Here is a 19,317-nt window from a genome sequence, read left to right as displayed (position 1 = left end):
CGGAATCCTCGCGGCGGTCAGGCCACCGCGCGTCCGGCCTGGGAGTTCTGTTCCGTAAACCTGACACCGGTGTGGGAGGAGCGCGCCCCACAGGACCCGCCCCCGGGTCAGCTGTCTTTCCGAGGCCAAGGCGCCCCCTGCCTAGAGGTGAGCTGCACGCAGGCCAGGAGCGCAGGGTGTAAAAGTCCCCTTACCTCCCGCCCTGGGCCAGAGCCGGGAGAGAGAAGGCAGAACTCCCAGAACCCCAGTATGCCACGTGGCCTCTCACGGGACATTTTAAGACTTGAGGGCTCTGCATTGGAGGCGGGGGGACTTGGAGGTGGCTGTCTGAAAAAGGTGGCACGCTAGAGTGCTCATATTGATGATGCTTCATCAGTTTATCTTGGATGCTTATTTGGGAAAGGGTTAAAGTCAGATCTTCACCCCTTTCCCCTTGGTGAGGTTCCAAGGGTCTCTTTCCCCTGGATGAATGCCACAGAAGCAGCCCCCACCTCTTCTGCAGCCCCAGCAAGTGCTTCTTCGCTTGCACCAGAGAGATAGATCTTGTACACACCCCTCTCTTTCCATTCCCCTCTCAGCAGGATTATCTGAGGTTTACGGGGTGGAGGCTAAAGTCTCTGGCCAGGCTCCAAGACCTTCTTCCTTGCTCCCTTTCTATCCTTGCAATGGCTGTGAGCCTCCGAAGGCCTGATAAGTAGGAGGGGTCTTCAAACAGTTATGGATAATGCATTTATGAAAAAAACTGTATATGAATTTTTGGTACCAAAACGAACTCATACTTTATTTTAAAATTTTTATTTATTTATTATTATTTTTTTGACTATAGAAAGAGAGGGGACCAGCAGTTGGCATAATGGCTATGTTGCTGGACTCCCATGTAGTCAACTGTGGTTCGAGTCCCGGACTTGGTGGCTTAAACTAGCGCTGGGCACATATGTGTGCATGTCCAAGATCCAGAGAGGAGAATGGAGGAGAAGGGATTGCAGCGTGGCCATCCTTCCCAAGGTCTGGGACTGGAACCACGGTTGCCCATGTGGGAGTCCAGCGCCTCAACCACCATGCCCACCTGCTGGCCCCGAATTCAAACTTTAATTCCATTTTCCAGGAACTTTTTTTTCCCAGGAACTTTTTGTGGCCCACTGGTAGATCTTTAGGCCTCTCTGTCCCGCCCTCATTTTTCTCACTCCAGTTAGATATCCCCTTCCTAGAGCTCAGCCCCAGAGCTGGGAATTTCTCCTTCGCGCTCCAGGGCTTTGCTGCGCCTCCAAGCTGGGGGGGGGGGGATCCTGCCCCTGCTGTCAGAACTCAGGCGCCGGCTAGGGTCTCTAATTAGGCACAGAGGAGGTGGCAGTCAGCCAGGCCTTTCATCGTGGGTGCCGGGGACCTCCCCCCCCCATTACAGACACACTGTAGTCACTTCCCGCCCCTCCTTGCCCCAGGGAGGGGTTGGGAAAGGGTAAGAGAGAATTAATGAATTAATTAACTCAGGAGTCAGCCTGGCGTCCCGCCTCCCGGCCTTGCTGCCAAGCTTGGTCTCCTGGTTCTCCAGCTGGGGCGGAGGCGAGGAAACGCAGAGACAGCAGGGTCTGAAGAATACCAAGCGGGTTGGGTATCCTCCCCCATCCCTATGACACCTGTGTGTGGGGGGGGGATGAGGGAGGTTGTCTTTTTGGCCTCTTAGGGATTTGAGGCAAGGGCTTAACTGGGGCTGGGAAGGAGCATGGCTGAGGGAGCAGAATTAGAACTACACCAAGACTGGGTCCACAGCCGCCAGTAGTGGGACAGCAAGTAGGATTACTCAGAGTGTGACACAGAATGAGCAGCAGGGGAGGCTTCACAAGAAGATGCTGTATGGCCTACTGCTGTCAGAACCGCCTAGAATCAGGTCGCAATCTGAACCACTTACCGCAGATCCGGGGCGGAGCTTCCTCTTACCTCCTCTTCCCCTATTCACTGCTCATCCCTTCCCCAAAAAGCAAACACTGGGAAATCAGAGCCGGGAGAACTAGGTGGTTGAGGAGTTTATTTGAGGGAGGATAATTAATCATATTTGCTCTTTCTCAGGGAGAGAGGGTCTTCAAACAATACCGAAGGGCGCAGGAAAGGGAGGGGGTCTGGAGGGGTCGGGGAGGGGCCACAGCCAGACAAAATGGCAACACACGATCACAGGCACTACAGACATCACAGACACAGCAGAGGGTGCAGGACAGGGGCTCCAGACCAGGTCTCTAACCACCCTTGCACGGGTGGGGGTATGGAGGGAGGGAGGGGGCAGGGAAGGGGGAAGAGGGGTGGGCCAGCCCCACAGACCTATTGGCTCTGTTCTCTGATTACCTAGCTGTCTCCTCACAGGGTGGGCAAGAGTGTGGGGGTGTGTCTCTCTGGATCCCATCCCTTACCCTCCAAACCACTCAGCTCTTCCCAGGCCCCCTTGGTTCCCAACGTTGGTTAGGGGTATCCCCCTTCTCCCATAACATAATTTATCCCACAGTCCCTAACCAAGCCCCACCACACCTACTGCCAAACCCACCCACTTTAAAACTTATTTTCTTCACCTCCCCATTAGGGAGGGGGGTTGCCCCTTCTGAAATGACCATGCGCACCCCACTCTAAGCTCCGGCCCACCTGGAACCCAGACCAGGACCTCACCCAAAGATTGGCCCATTCCTGAATCCCACTTCTTGCCTCTTCAAGATCTGTCCCTTTTAGAATGAAGCTCAATGTCTGGTGTGTTCCAATGCACACCTCTTCCACAGACTATGGCCCTACTGCAAGATTCACCCACATTGGAACCTCACCTACTGTCTGGTTCAAGCCCCCCACTTCTAGAACCGCACTCTCAGTGTTCTTCCAAACTCTGTCCCCACGCCCTAAGCCACACCCTTTCCACAGAACTGAGTCCTACTCCAAGCCTGGCCTACTCTGGAGCCCACCAGCTGGCTCACCTAAAGCCCCACCCCTTCTAAAGCCTTGCCCTCAGCCTCCTTCCAAGCCCCATCCCAGAATGCTCTAGGGTGCTCCCCTCCTTTAGACTCCAGATCCAGTATGTCTGGAACCCAAAACTCCTGCAGACCCCTCCACTCTAGGGCTCCCCTCCGAGACCACCTTGGGTCCTAAACTGTCCTCTCTACTCCATATCCCCCCAATCTCTGCCTTTCTCCTCATCTCTGGGTTGAATTTCCCCCAAGGCCAGAGCTGGGAGAAGGGGAGGGGAGAGTCTGAAGTCACATCCACCCTCCCCACACAGCTGAGGTCTGTCCCTTCCCTGTCCCCCTTTCAGAGCCCCCTAACCTCAGGGGACAGGGCTGGAGAACAGAGAGGGGCCAAGGGAAGCAGGGAAAAGGGTGGGGGTAAGAGAGGGACCCACTCAAGACTGGGCACTAGTGCATGAGGGGAGTGGAGTGAGGGCAGGCCTCAGACAGATAAATAGATATTTATATATAATATATATATATATAAACAGCAAAGACAGTTAGGGTCTCCTTGCTTCAGGGGCGGAGACCTAGGGTATAGGAGTGGGAAGGGGGGCAGGCCTTCTCCTGAGCTCTTGCCCACCTATGGGGTCCTCCCGGGCTGCACTGACCTGTAGAGACAAAAGACACAAAAAGGAGAGGGGGTCCAGACACAGGTGGTGCCCTCAGGGAGGGACTAGGCTGCTATGCCTTTGACCTGGCTTTATCCTCCGCCTGGCATGTCTGTTCTTCCTCCTTCTTTCACCCATAGTCCTGAAGGCAGCTTCATTCCAACTGCTCCTCCTGGGAAGCCATTTCTGACCTTGCCTTTACTGGGTTAGGTATGAGAGTGATTCTTGTCCCTCTCCCCCTCCCTCCCCCCCCAAAAAAAAACAGTCCATTAACAGGTACTGTTCTAGCCATTGGTGATAAACTATATCCAACAAAACAAAGATCCTTGTCTTTGTGGAGCTTGCATTGTAGCAGGGAGAGACAGACAATGAACATGCCACATAAGGGAATTATCTAGTGTAACACAAGGTGATAGATAATAAGTGAAATGGAAAAAACAAAGTGGAGTGAGCAAGGGGGAGAGTGGTAGAAGATGATGTCACGAAGGTAGGTAATGGGGTCACACAGAGCCTGTGAGTCAGACAACGAGTATGTCGGCTTTGACTCTGGATCAAATGTAAGTTATGGAACAGTTTGAGCAAAAAAGAAAAATGTTTCATGCGATGTTGCTTTCATTTACTCGATGTTTCTCTCTTTTTTAAGAGAGAGATTTTGCTATAAGCACGTACACTTGTTGGAGAGACGGAGAGAAAGTGAGAAATCACCTCCTGGGGGGATACCCACACCACAATCTCTTCTCCTCCGTTCTTCTCTCAGGATTTTGGGCATGCATGCACACGTGCCTGGCATGAGTTTCAAGCCTCTGGGTCTGGAACCTTCCCCATATAGCTGAGGTCTGTCTCTTCCCTGTCCCCCTTTCGGAGACCCCTAACCTCAGGGGACAGGGCTGGAGAACAGAGAGGGGCCAAGGGAAGCAGGGAAAAGGGTGGGGGTAAGAGAGGGACCCAATCAAGACTGATTAACTCGAACCATGGTTAGCCATGTGGGAGTTCAGCACCTTAACCACTATGTCACCTCTTTGCCCCTACTCAATGTTTCTTAACATTAAGAGTGCTCTGGGCGGGACCAGCAGTTAGCGTAATGGCTATGTCGCTGGACTCCCACGTAGTCAACCACGGTTCGAGTCCTGAAACCGGTGGCTTAAACTCATGCCAGGTACGTGTGTGTGTATGCCCAATAACCTCTCAAAAAAAAAAAAAAAGATTAAAGAGTGCTCTGGGCCAGGCACTGTAGTACAGTGGTAAGGAAATGCCCTGCAAGGCTGGAAGTCACGTGGCCAACTGCTGATTTGGATCCCTGGGTGGGCCCGAAAACATGTGGGCACCCAAGAACCTGAGGAGCTGGAGGGCTGGAGGAAGGGGATTATGGTGTGACAAGACCCTAACAAAAAAAAAAAAAAAAGATTAAAGAGTGCTCTGGGCCAGGCACTGTAGTACAGTGGTAAGGAAATGCCCTGCAAGGCTGGAAGTCACGTGGCCAACTGCTGATTTGGATCCCTGGGTGGGCCCGAAAACATGTGGGCACCCAAGAACCTGAGGAGCTGGAGGGCTGGAGGAAGGGGATTATGGTGTGACAAGACCCTAACAAGGATTTTCTTTCTCTCTCATACACATATATGCTATCATTAACAAACAAACAAACAAATGAAACCTGTTGATGCTAATGTGTATGGTATTGTCTTTGACTGGACTGATATGCAGTCTATCCATGTTGGGAAGGTTCATTTTGTGTGCTGTGGAGATGTACAGTGATCAAATGTACAGAAAAATAAAAGAAGAAAAGAAGAAAAAGGAAGAGGAAAGAAAAATAAACCAAAACTAAAAAAAAAAAAGAGTGCTAAGTGATATGTGTGTATACAGCATGAATATGTATGATCACATCCCTAGCCTAGTAGAAGACAGTAAATAAATATATAAACAAATTACAGATTGTAATAAAGCGAAGCATAGGGTATTATGAGAGAGATAACAAAGGGGCTTGTTTTAGACAGGGTAGTGACTCAACGCCTCACTGAGCAAGTGACCAAAAGGATGAAAGGATGCTGACCAGGTAAAATTAGTGTTTGTGGGTGTGAAATTCCAGAGAGAAAGCAAGTACAAAAGCCTTGAAGTCAGATTATGCTTAGTACACTGAGGTGGCCAGTGGGGCTGAAATAGCATGTGGCCATGTGTCAGTTTCAGGAGGTGAGGTCAGAGAAGTAGGGGGAAGGTATAAGGCCTTATGACTATAGTGAAGACTTCCACTTTTAATTTGAGTGAGATGGGAGTCGCAGCAGACTTCTGAGCACAGGAGGGTGGTGGCCTAATTTAGGATGTAATAGGAATGGAGATGGAGAACCATGAAGAGATCCAGCAGTGAGAAGTGGGGAGATTATGGAAATATTTTGAAGGTAGAGCCAACAGGATTTAAAAAAATGAATTAGATGTGAAATTCTTAAAATTCCCTGGCCTTTCTTTCTTGGCTAACCCAGAGATAGAAGCCACCTCCACCCACGTGTTGCTACCTCCTTGCTTTCTCTGCTCACTCCATAACCCTGCCTTTTCTCCCTGCCTTGCTTCTTCATATTTGACAGAAATCTCACTCTTCTTAAAGCCCAGCGACAAGGCCATCAAGCCTTTTCAAGGCGTTTTTCTCCTTTGAAATTCCACATCACCTCATTCACCTCGAGGGTTGGGGAGAGGTAGCAGGTTTATTACCTCCTCCCACCTTGATGAGCTCATCTGACCTGCAGGACCACGCACATTTACCCTCACCATCTATTGGCCAAATCACTTATCAATCACTTCTAAGACCCACCTCCTTTCCCCTTCCGTGGCTACAGCGCTCTACAGCTCCTCCTTCCTGCAAGCTCCCCTGCTAGTCCCTCTTTTCATTGGTAGCTCTGCCCACTTCGCTCTCCCCTCCGTTTCCACCGAGCTGTATTTCTACCTCCTTCCCGTTGGCTTTTCATTCTGTCCATCTTCAAGCACCGCCCTCCTGCTCTCCATTCACTGGCAAGTTTTCTGCTCTTTGCAGGTAGCTCTGCCTCTCTATTGGTTCCTCCAAACTTTGACCCTTACTAGCTTGACAAATGCCCTACATACCATCTATCCCTGATTCTTATTGGCTTATTGAGATGCCCATCTCCTTTCATATTCCTTCCTTGGCCACACCGCCCGCCCGTCACTCACCAGACTACATTCTCCATTCACTGGCAAGTTTTCTGCTCTTTGCAGGTAGCTCTGCCTCTCTATTGGTTCCTCCAAACTTTGACCCTTACTAGCTTGACAAATGCCCTACATACCATCTATCCCTGATTCTTATTGGCTTATTGAGATGCCCATCTCCTTTCATATTCCTTCCTTGGCCACACCGCCCGCCCGTCACTCACCAGACTACATCTGATTGGAGAAGGAGGTGGGCGCACCCTGTGGGCCGTAGCCTTGCTGCCCATAGTCGCCCTGAGGCCCGTAGCCGCCGCCACCGCCGCCAGCAGGCTGCCCGTAGTCGGGCTGGTAGCCGCCCTGGGGGCCGGAGGAGGCCTGGGGCCCCCTGGGGCCCGTAGGAGTCCTGGGGCCCATACCCGCCGGGGCCTTGCCCGTAACCCGCATCGCCATAGGCGTCTCCAGGTGCTGGTTGCTTCTCGGGGGCGCCTGGAGGCGCGCGCAGGAATGGGGCGGCCCAGCCTGTCTCCTTGAACACAAACCACAGGTTGCCGACCCAGAGCACCAGGTTCAGAAAGCCGAACACCTGCAGAAAGAAAAGGCTCGGGTGTCGTCCCTTGCCTGTTGCCCTGGCTTTCCCGGGGATATCATGGCCGCGTGCTCAGGAATGAGCACACCGGACATGAATCTGTGGGCTCCTCAAAAGCAGTGGATTCTGAAACCGGACCTGAGTCTTATCATGTGAACGTCAATGTGCAGACAAATCGCCTTGGGGGAGGGCATGTTAGAATTCAGATTCCCGAGGGTGTTGCAATCTATTATATATACAGAAGTATTCATATATCTGCACACAATTAAGTTATACATGTATAAAATATAGTACATTTAAATTTGTAATATATAGTAAAATGTAAGCATACACTTAAGATATAGATATAACACTAACCAATGCATATGTACACATATATGTCTATACAAATATATGTATAAATGCACATGTATAAAATACATAAATATATACTTTCATATTAAAATATAGGTTTATGAGGCTTGTATAAAATATATATCTGTGCCAGCTGCTGGCATGGTGATTAAGACAGCTGGATTCCACATGGCCGGCTGTGTGGTTCAAATCTTGGTCTCCAACACATGTGCCCTAAATCCTGAGAGAATGGAGAAGGGATTGCAACATGGTCATCCCTGGAGGGGTGACTTTTCTCTCCCTTTCTCTGTCTCTCTCTCTGTTAAGTGCATGTGTCTTTTAGAAAAAACTTAAAAAAAAAAACCAAAACACTTCATATACCTTTTACTGTATATATGTCAGGACCTCTTCCCCCCCCCCGGAGAAATTTTTTGCTATAGGGTGAGTACACTTGCTGGAGAGACAGAGACAAAAAGCAAGAAATCACTCCCAGGGAGATGGCCACATCACAATCTCTTCTCCAGTCTCCTCTTGGGATTTTGGGCACATACACACACACACACACATGTGCCCAGCGTGAGGTTTTTGTTGTTGTTGTTGTTTTTTTTTTTTGGAGAGGTTTTTGCTACAGGGCACATGCACTCGCCAGAGAAACAGAGAGAGACAGAGAGACAGAAAGCGAGAAATCACCCCCCAGGGAGGATGGCCATGCCACAATCCCTTCTCCTCCATTCTCCTCTCGGGATCTTCGGCACGCACACCTGCGCCCAGTGTGAGTTTAAGCCACCAGGTCCAGGATCAACTACATGGGAATTCAGCGACATAGCTATTACGCTAACTGCTGGTCCCCCCAGCGTGAGTTTTAAGCTGCTAGATCTGGGACTTGAACCGAGGTAGACTATGTGGGAATCCAGCAATGTAACCATTATATCATCTGCTGGTCCCATCAGGCCCTCTTTTAAGCAACTTTATATGTTATTAATACTCTTAAAATTCAATTTGGTAGCAGGAAGTAATATCTTCATTTTACAGTTAAGGAAACAGGCCCAGAGAAGCCAAGTTACCTGAGAGCTCAGCCAGCAAGTGAAAGGAAAGAAGAGTTGGGATCTTAGCATCTATAATACTAGTATAGGACTTACTTCATGGCAGGTCCTTATCTAAGCACTTTGTATGTTATTAGTTCGCTAAATACTCAACTTTGGAGCAGGGCCTATTATTAGCCTTCAATTTCCAAGCTCAAACAGCCCCAGGAGGCTGTGTAACTAGTTTCAGGTCACAGAGCTCAGAAGTGGCAAAGCTAGGTTTTGAGCTCAGACAGTTTGAATCCAGCCAGTAGGGGGCGTCCAGGTGGGGAAACATAAATTACTTCATTTTGTGCATGAGGTAACTGAGGTCCCAAGAGGGTATTGAGATTCTACATGACTAAGCTGGGTGTGGGATCCAGATCTCCCACATCGAATCTGGACAGAAAGTCTCTTGTCACCCCCTCGTCCCCCACGGAGGGGATGATCTGTGGTGTCACAGTAGTTATAATTGCTATCTCATCAACACTGTTTTGTTGGCATGCCTACTCCAGGGAGCCCGCTTGGATGTTCCTGATTCTCTTTCTCTCATTCTCGTTCCCCATCACTCTCCATGCCAGACGGCAAATTTCCCTGCACCCCTCCTCCAGTCAGCCCACTCAGCTTTTTAGCTAGCTTCCCAGGACTTACCACTGAGGTGTTGAGCCCCGAAGTCACAGGGTCCCTCAGTTCTTTGCATACGATCCCTGTCTGGCGACAGACAGCCATTTCCTTGATAATGTTCTCTGGGTCTGTGGCCATCTTCACGTCGGACAGCCCCTTGGCCCATGCTGATGAGCTAACTAGCCACATGAAAGCAAACACTGCTGTGGCCAGAAAGTCCTAGAGCAGGTGGGGGTGGAGAAAGCAACACTGAGCATGGGCTGCTGCACGTGGGGCCCTGGGGCCTATTTGGGTCTCAGGCTTTCTTAGGTGGGGGTCCCCCGGAAGAGGCCTGTGTCCCCCCTTCTTTTTCAGCTCTGAAGCCCACAACACTTTCACCTGAAGGTGGCCTTCCCAGCGTTGGCTTGTGTGTGTGTACATGCCTCAGAGGATGTGGTTGTGTGACTGTGATGTGAGGGTGTGGGTGTTGTGTGGGGAACTCTGTGGGATGGTTTCCGAATCTGCGGAAAGTAGTGTGTCTTTCCACTTCCGTCTGCATGTGGGAATGTGTGTCATTTTGTGACTGGGATGAGAGTGTGTGAGTACAGTTGTGTAGGAATCTGTGTCTGTGTGGCACGATGACATGTGTGCCTGTCACCATGAACCTCGGTGTGCTCCTTCCTTTGATCTAGACTGCGTGGTTGTGTGAGAGTCGGCAGGTTCACCGGCGTAGGCCTGTCTGGGATTCTCTGTAGGCTGTGAGTATGTCCCTGTGACTATGACTCCTCCTCCCTGATGGCTGGTGTGGGTTCACAGGAACGATAGCAACAGCACACGTGGCTGTTAAGGTGGCTGCTTGCATGTGGGCCTGTCTGGGATTTGATGGAGAGCATGTGTTCCCATGGCCCTTGCATCCAGTGGGTGGGGGTAGGGGACTCACCATCATGGGCCCTTTGTTGTTCTCACGGTACTTGTTCTGCAGGAAGATATAGGTGGCCAGAGCCCCCATGGAGTAGAGGAAGGCAAACACAGCCACGGTGACAAAGAATTCAGCTGATGAGGAGTAGTCCCCCACGAGGAAGACCTTGGTGGTACCCCCTCGGCAGGTGGGTGCATCAAAGTACACTTGGTGCAGCCTGCCAAGGAGAGATGAGCAGGTATGGCCTGGCCTCTAAGAACACCACCCCTTCTGCCCTGCCCAGACACGGGTTTCCCAGATTCTGACAAGGTCCCAGGAAGAGGAGGAAATAACTGTTCACAGAGCACCTGCTATGTACCAGTCACATTTCACTGATTGCTCAAAGCATCCTGGTGACATAGGCGTTTTCCATTCCTTACTCCGATCTAGCCCTCTAGCCTCTTGGTTATTCTTAGAACTTTACAGGCATCCTTTTAGCCCAGTATCTTTGCACTGGTTGTTCCCTTTGCCAGGAATGCTCTTCTCCTAGATATTTTCTTTTTCTTTCTTCCTTTCTTTCTTTCTTTCTTTCTTTCTTTCTTTCTTTCTTTTTTTTTTGAGAGGTTTATTACTATAGGGTGTGTGCGCTCGCCAGACAGACAGAGAGAGACATAGAGACAGAAAGCGAGAAATCATCCCCCAGGGGGGATGGTCACGCCACAATCCCTTCTCTTCCATTCTCCTCTCGGGATCTTGGGCATGCACGCACACGTGCCAGGCGTGAGTTCTAAGCCACCAGGTCCGGGACACAAACCGCGGTCGACTACATGGGAATCCAGCGACATAGCCATTACGCTAACTGCTGGTTCCCTTCCTAGATATTTTCTTATCTCACTCCCTCATCTTCTTCAAGGTTTCATTTTCTCGGCAAGACATTCTTATCTCACTACTTAAAATTAAATTGAGGGGACTAGCAGATGGTATAATGGGTACATCGCTGCACTCCTACGTAGTCAATTGCGGTTTGAGTCCCGGACCCAGTGGCTTAAAACTCACGCCAGTTGTGTGTGCGTCCGTGCCCAAAATCCCAAGAGGAGAATGAGAGAAGGGATTGTGGCATGGCCATCCCGTTGGGGAGTGATTTCTCACTTTTTGTCTCTCTAGTGAGCGCACATACCCCATAACAAAAATCTCTAAAAACAAAAAGTTGAGGCAGGCCAGCAAGTGGCATGGTGGTTAGGGCACTGGACTCCCATATGGTCAACTGTGATTTGAGTGCTAAGAGACCCTCTCTTTCTATCTCTCTATTTCTCTCTGGTGAGTGCACATGCCCTATCACAAATTTAAAAAGAAATCTTTGGACCAGCAGATGGTGTAATGGTTGCATTGCTAGACTCTCATGTAGTCTACTATGGTTCAAGTCCCAGACCCAGTGGCTTAAAACTCACGCTGGGTACATGTGTGTGCATGCCCAAAGTCCTGAGAGGAGACAGGATTGCAGTGTGGTCATACCCTCTGGGGGGTGATTTCTTGCTTTCTGTCTCTCTGTCTCTCTCTGTCTCTCTGGTGAGTGCACACTCCCTATAGCAAAACTCTCTCTAAAAAATTTCTTTAAAAAAATTAAATTGAGGAGGGCTGGCCCTATAGCCTAGTGGTTAAGGGAGTTGGATCCCATGTGGTCGAATGCATGATTTGAATCCCGGCCCAGAGTCTTGACAAACATGCCAGGTGTGTATGTGTGTATGCCTCAAATCCCAACAGGATGGAGAAATGGAATAGAAGAGATTGCAGTATGACCATGTCCCATTGGGGGGTGCTTTCTCCCTCTCTCTTTTTAAAAATTTTATTTATCATTATCATTTTAAAAAATTGCTATAGGGCACACATGCTCACCAGAGAGAGACAGAGAGGGAAGGAAAATGAGAAAGCAAGCCACTGGGTCTGGGACTTGAACTGTGGTCGACCATGTGAGAGTCTAGCACCTCAACCACCACACCACCTGTTGACCCCCCTCTTTTTTTTTTAAATTACCAGAGGATGCACGTGCTTACTAGAGAGAGACAGAGAGATATTTTTCCATTCCTTCAGATTCTAGGTACACATGCACATGTGCCCAGCATGTTCCTCAAGTCACCAGGCCAGGACTGGAACTGCATTTGGCCATATGGGATCTATCACCTTTAACCACCAGTCTATGGGACCGGCCCTCTCTCTCTGGTGAGCACATGTGCCCTCTGGCCATTTAAAATAATCACATTGAGGGCCAGCTCTGTGACACAGCAGTTAGGTGCTGTGCAGAGGAATCTAGATCCCACATGGTTGACTGGGATTTGAATCCTGGTTCCATTGGCCTCACACTAGGTACCCAGGATCTTGATGGGATGGAGAATCAGAGGAAAAAAGATTGCTGCTTGCCCAGGTCCCATTGGGGGATATTTTTCTCTCTCACCCTCTGACATAAAACAAAACAAAACAAAAACAAACAAACAAACAAACAAAAAACTAAACTAAAATTTCCTTTCAGCACTCCTTAATCCTCTTCCTTGGTCCATTTTTCTTGGAAGCAGTGATCCACATCTGACATACCATGTATTTTACTTTTTAATCTTGATTTTGCTGTAACTGCAAGAGGGCAAAGCATTTTCCTCTATCGCTCTATCCCCAGGGCCTAGAACAGTGCCAGCACATAGTAGGAACTCAAGAAATATTTATCGAATGAAATGTCCAGAGATGGAAACAGAGACTCAGAGAAGTGCACTAACTTGCCTAAAATCACACAGCGGGTGAGGGAATGGCAGAATTGGGATCCAAACCGTTGTTTTCCCTCTATATCATGTTCATTCTCCCCATCCTACTTGTGATACCTGAGAGGAAAAAAAACGTGTGTAGAGCAGAGGAGAGCCCAGAGCCCATAAAATAGGAAACTACAGGCAGACAGAAAGGAAGGTAGAAGGGATCTTGGAACAGGATGTGTGTACGTAGGGAGAGAGGGGCAGATTAGGAAGATGTCCTGGGACACAGACCTTACCTGTGGTATGATGGATAAGGGGATTGAAGGAGACAGTGTGTGTGTGTGTGTGTGTGTGTGTGTGTGTGTGTGTGTGTGTGTGTGTGTGACTGGAGTGGGGACTCCAGAGCTCTGGCTCAGTTTGGGAAACAGGATCCTGAGACTGAGCAAATAGTGCTGGTGCCCTTGTGTGGCAATGGTTGTGAAGGAAGGGGCTTACACTTAGCACCTACAAAGCACTTTACATAATTGTCTCATTTAATGACACCCCCCCCACACACACACTAAAGTGGGAATTATTTTATTATTATTTTTTTTTGGGGGGGGAGAGATTTTTGCCATAGGGTGCGTGCGCTCACTGGAGTGACAGAGAAAGAAAGCGAGAAGTCACCCCTTAGAGGGGATGGCCACACCGCAATCCCTTCTCCAGTCTCCTCTCGGGATCTTGGGCATGCACGCACATGCGCCTGGTGTCAGAAAAAATCACCCCCCTAGGAGGGACGGTCACGCTGCAATCCCTTCTCCTCCATTCTCTCGGGATTTTGGACACACACACACACACATATGCAGCTGGGGTGAGTTCTAAGCTGCTGGGTCCAGGACTCGAACCACAGTCAGATATGTGGAAGTTCAGCAACATAACCATTATACCATCTGCTGGTTTTTAAAGTGGGAATTATTAATATTATACCTATGTTACAGATGAACAGAGGCTTGGCAAGGTTAAGTGACTTGCCCAAGGCTGTACAGCTGCTAAGTGGTACAACTGGGTGTTGGATTTGGGTTTAAGTTTCTGTATTTCTAGTGTGCAGGGTCAGAAGAGGGAGTGTCCAAAGGGGAAGAGGGAATCCTTAGGGATTGTCAGGGCAGTAGGAGGATTGAAGAGGGGACTGGGGCAAAGAATTCTTTTAGGAGATTTGTGGGTAAAGGACAGATCCTCAGAACCCAAGGTCCTAGGCATGGAAGGAGTGGGAGGATCCACAGGGGATTTTGGGGGTCCTATGTATTTCCAAAGGGTTCTAAGCAGTATTCCACACTGTCACCCCACCCCTACCCCTTAGATTCTTTCCTCCCTGGCTTCTGTGAACCTGGGGGTTCCTGGTTGGCCCTCTACATCTCAGGTCATGTTTTCCTGGTGCTGCCTGTTCTTTCCATCATTGCTCAGGGCCCATGTTGGCTTTTCCTCTGTTTTCACTCTTCTCTCTCCCAACTGGGTGATCTCTTGAGTCTACATTTATTCTTAATGCTCAAACCTCCCCAGTTTCCAACTCAATCCCCAATCTCTTTCGAGTCCCTTAAACTTCTCATTTTACTTATTGAACAAATACTTATGAAACACTTACTTACTGTATGCTAGGCACTGGGCTAAGCACTTTACAAGTACTAACTCATTTAATGCTAATCACAGCCCTGTAAGATGGTTATTATTATCTCCCTTTACAGAGGAGGACTTCGAGACCCAGAGCAGTTACATGATTTGGTCAAGTAGTGGAGGAGTCTCAGAAGTCTCTACTGAAATTGTTTTTGGAGGTCTCTGTCTCCCCATCTTCCCGGAGGTAGACATCTGTGTGAGGGTAGTGACCATGCCCGCTGGTACTCACTCTTGTGCATCCAGCACCCAGGACAGTGCCCAGTACACAATGTGAGCTCAATAAATGCCAGAATTACTTAATTGGGCTTAATCATTCCCTATTTCTAACCAGCACCCTCTTGTTATTTTGTCATAAGACCCTGCATGGGGACCCCCTCCTTGAATTTCTTCCAATTTGTAATTATTCTCTTTACTAATTTATTTATTTATTTATTTTGAGAGATATTTTTGCTATAGGGTGCATGCGTTCACTAGAGAGACAGAGAGAGACACAGAGACAGAAAACGAGAAATCAACCCTCTGGGGGGATGGCCACACCACAAACCCTTCTCCTCCATCCTCCTCTCTGTATCTTGGGCCGGCCCCTTGTCGTGATTTTTAAGTCACTGGGTCTGGGACTCGAATCACAGTCAACTATGTGGGAGTCCAGTGACATAACCGTTACACCATTTGCTAGTCCTCTAATTTTTTTTTGTAAGCTCCTTGAGTAGCTTGGCCCGTTTTAGTCATTGTCATGTCCCGAGGACTTTGAGCAACACCCAGCATACAACAGATTCTCAAAAATGTGTATGGAATGAATGAATGAAGATTGAATAATAATATCAACTATCATTAATTGAGTACCTACTGCATTTGAGCATCTGTGCATGTGTGTCTGTGGATGTATATCTTTTACTTTCAAATCCTGTTTATTGCCTGTCCCTTCTCCCTTCCCTTCCCTAGAATAGAGCCAGAGGGGATGGCCTATGTCTGTCTTGTTCCCCACATAATTCCTAGACCTCTAGAACAGTGCCAGGTTCAAGGCAGGTGCTCAGTGCACAGCAATCCAAGTGGGTATGGCTTCTTGAGGTGGGGGCTGGGCAGGGGCTGCTGGGGAGGACGGCCCATCCCATCCTGCTCCTGCCTTTCCCAGGTCTGTTGAGATTCCAGGGTGGGGGCACACCTGTTACAGATGAACAGAGGCTTGGCAAGGTTAAGTGACTTGCCCAAGGCTGTACAGCTGCTAAGTGGTACAACTTGGTGTTGGATTTGGGTTTAAGTTTCTGTATTTCTAGTGTGCAGGGTCAGAAGAGGGAGTGTCCAAAGGGGAAGAGGGAATCCTTAGGGATTGTCAGGGCAGTAGGAGGATTGAAGAGGGGACTGGGGCAAAGAATTCTTTTAGGAGATTTGTGGGTAAAGGACAGATCCTCAGAACCCAAGGTCCTAGGCATGGAAGGAGTGGGAGGATCCACAGGGGATTTTGGGGGTCCTATGTATTTCCAAAGGGTTCTAAGCAGTATTCCACACTGTCACCCCACCCCTACCCCTTAGATTCTTTCCTCCCTGGCTTCTGTGAACCTGGGGGTTCCTGGTTGGCCCTCTACATCTCAGGTCATGTTTTCCTGGTGCTGCCTGTTCTTTCCATCATTGCTCAGGGCCCATGTTGGCTTTTCCTCTGTTTTCACTCTTCTCTCTCCCAACTGGGTGATCTCTTGAGTCTACATTTATTCTTAATGCTCAAACCTCCCCAGTTTCCAACTCAATCCCCAATCTCTTTCGAGTCCCTTAAACTTCTCATTTTACTTATTGAACAAATACTTATGAAACACTTACTTACTGTATGCTAGGCACTGGGCTAAGCACTTTACAAGTACTAACTCATTTAATGCTAATCACAGCCCTGTAAGATGGTTATTATTATCTCCCTTTACAGAGGAGGACTTCGAGACCCAGAGCAGTTACATGATTTGGTCAAGTAGTGGAGGAGTCTCAGAAGTCTCTACTGAAATTGTTTTTGGAGGTCTCTGTCTCCCCATCTTCCCGGAGGTAGACATCTGTGTGAGGGTAGTGACCATGCCCGCTGGTACTCACTCTTGTGCATCCAGCACCCAGGACAGTGCCCAGTACACAATGTGAGCTCAATAAATGCCAGAATTACTTAATTGGGCTTAATCATTCCCTATTTCTAACCAGCACCCTCTTGTTATTTTGTCATAAGACCCTGCATGGGGACCCCCTCCTTGAATTTCTTCCAATTTGTAATTATTCTCTTTACTAATTTATTTATTTATTTATTTTGAGAGATATTTTTGCTATAGGGTGCATGCGTTCACTAGAGAGACAGAGAGAGACACAGAGACAGAAAACGAGAAATCAACCCTCTGGGGGGATGGCCACACCACAAACCCTTCTCCTCCATCCTCCTCTCTGTATCTTGGGCATGCACATGCACCTGGCTTGAGTTTTAAGTCACTGGGTCTGGGACTCGAATCACAGTCAACTATGTGGGAGTCCAGTGACATAACCGTTACACCATTTGCTAGTCCTCTAATTTTTTTTTGTAAGCTCCTTGAGTAGCTTGGCCCGTTTTAGTCATTGTCATGTCCCGAGGACTTTGAGCAACACCCAGCATACAACAGATTCTCAAAAATGTGTATGGAATGAATGAATGAAGATTGAATAATAATATCAACTATCATTAATTGAGTACCTACTGCATTTGAGCATCTGTGCATGTGTGTCTGTGGATGTATATCTTTTACTTTCAAATCCTGTTTATTGCCTGTCCCTTCTCCCTTCCCTTCCCTAGAATAGAGCCAGAGGGGATGGCCTATGTCTGTCTTGTTCCCCACATAATTCCTAGACCTCTAGAACAGTGCCAGGTTCAAGGCAGGTGCTCAGTGCACAGCAATCCAAGTGGGTATGGCTTCTTGAGGTGGGGGCTGGGCAGGGGCTGCTGGGGAGGACGGCCCATCCCATCCTGCTCCTGCCTTTCCCAGGTCTGTTGAGATTCCAGGGTGGGGGCACACCTGAAGGGGTACTCGAATTCAACCTCGATGCTGAGGTCACTCTCAGTCTTGTTGGCACACTCCACGCTCAGCCGGAGCTCCCCACTGTAGCTGCCGCATGTGGCAAAGGCGAAGATGGCAAAGACCTTGGGCAGCAGAGATGGGGACGGCCATAGTGAGCTTGTGTGCATGTGGGAGGGGGTGTCCTCCTCTGGAGAGATCGGGGGCCCAGCACAGGCAGCAGCAGATGGAGCGATCCCCACCCCCACCCCCTAATCAGGGCTCATCGGGTCCAAGGACAAGCTGATTACAGGGGTGTGGCTGTCTCTTCCTGTTTCTTTCTGTCCCTGTGTCTCTGTCTCTATCTCTCCATCACCTGACCGCTCTCCTTCTCTGTGTCTCTCTGTCTCTGTGTCTCATTGTGTCTCCATTTCTCTTAGTATTTTTCTGTGTCTTTATCTTTCTCAGATATCTCTGTCTCTCTATGTCTCTGATTCTCTTCCTCTCTAGTCTCTCTGTGTCTCTGTCTCTTTTTTGTCTCTCTGTGTGAATATATATCTCTGTCTCTTTCTGTATCTTCTTGGTCTGTTTGTCTCTGTCTCTTTGCTGCATCTCTCGCTTCTGTTTCTCTTTCTCTGTGTATCGGTTTCTCTTTTTCTCTTTTTTTTTTCCTGAGTGTCTTTATCTCTTTCTCTCCCACACTTCATTTTCCTGCCTCTATCCCTGTAGCTATTTCTCTTTATATCTCTGTTCTCTATGCATCTTTCTCTGTCTCCTTTAATTTGGTCTCTTTATGCTTGTCTCTCCCCTCTCTTATCTTTATATCTTTTCACATCTCTGCATCTCTTTTTTTCTTGGTGTTGCCATCTGTCTCCACCATTCCCTGTCTCTCCTTCTCTCTGTCTCCTTCACTGTCTCAGGGTTTCACTGGCTTTGCATCTCTCCTCCAGTAATCGGCTACAAGCTCCGCCTCTCTCGCCCCTCCCTCACTTCAGGAGAGGAGGCAGGACGTCACAATCTGCCACTTCACAACGGGGGTACCCTCAGCCTTATGTGTCGTCACAGCCCATCTTCTTTGGCCCCAGCCCCCTGGGACCTCTCCCTGGAGCCCAATTCCCCCACCCTCTTCTGTCGCCCCCACCCATTCCTTGCTCCCCATCGCTACTCTGCCCCAGCTCTTCTGGACCCCATTTTTTTCTCACTCTCCCAGGGCCCAGACCACACTCACCCACTGCAGCACCTTCACGAAGCCAAGGGGCTCCTTGACCACTCGGAACTGACCCCCGGCCACCAGCTGAGAAGAGAAACAGTGGGGAAGGGGTGGGATTGCTGGGGGTAGAGAGGGATGAGAGGAGCAAGGCTGCCAGGCGATGACCCCTAGGGATGGGCCATGTGACCTCGGGAGGGGATGATGTTCAGGGTGGGAGGGAGTGAGAAGGAGAAAGTGACACTCTGGAGAAGGTGTGAGCACCAGGGTCTCTGACAGAAGACCGCTGGGGCTCAGGACTGATGGGGAGGTCTGGGGTGATGGTGTGTCAGAAGGCAGAGGAGGTTAGAGGTGAAGAAGATGATGATGGGTTCAGGACTCATTAGGAAAGGGGGGAAGGTTTGAAAGGTACAGGTGAATCAGATGGGGAAGAGGGGTCAGGTGGAGAGAGTGGGGAAGGAGTTGGGGTTCATTAGGGTGGGGGAAGGGGTCTTGGGTGGTGAAGGTGAGTCATTACAGGGCGGGAGTTGGGA

At 49.2% G+C, this 19,317-nt stretch overlaps 1 protein-coding gene across 1 annotated transcript; it reads right to left on the bottom strand.

Annotated features, from left to right (window-relative positions):
- Window positions 1-2,006: 2,006 nt before the first annotated feature.
- On the bottom strand, window positions 2,007-19,117 carry SYP (synaptophysin; the record flags this gene model as incomplete). The annotated part of the gene is given in 7 exon segments (XM_006163504.2): window positions 2,007-3,583; window positions 6,955-7,123; window positions 7,125-7,313; window positions 9,362-9,553; window positions 10,254-10,449; window positions 17,599-17,723; window positions 18,806-19,117. Coding segments are annotated over 6 exon segments (1,179 nt in total), but the record flags the coding sequence as incomplete, so codon positions are not given.
- Window positions 19,118-19,317: the final 200 nt, after the last annotated feature.

This window comes from Tupaia chinensis, unplaced genomic scaffold, assembly GCF_000334495.1.
Source record: "Tupaia chinensis unplaced genomic scaffold, TupChi_1.0 Scaffold142384_1, whole genome shotgun sequence".
Taxonomy (NCBI): domain Eukaryota; kingdom Metazoa; phylum Chordata; class Mammalia; order Scandentia; family Tupaiidae; genus Tupaia; species Tupaia belangeri.
The sequence above is the reverse complement of the archived record's forward strand: the minus strand, read 5'-3'. Positions and strand labels throughout refer to the sequence as shown.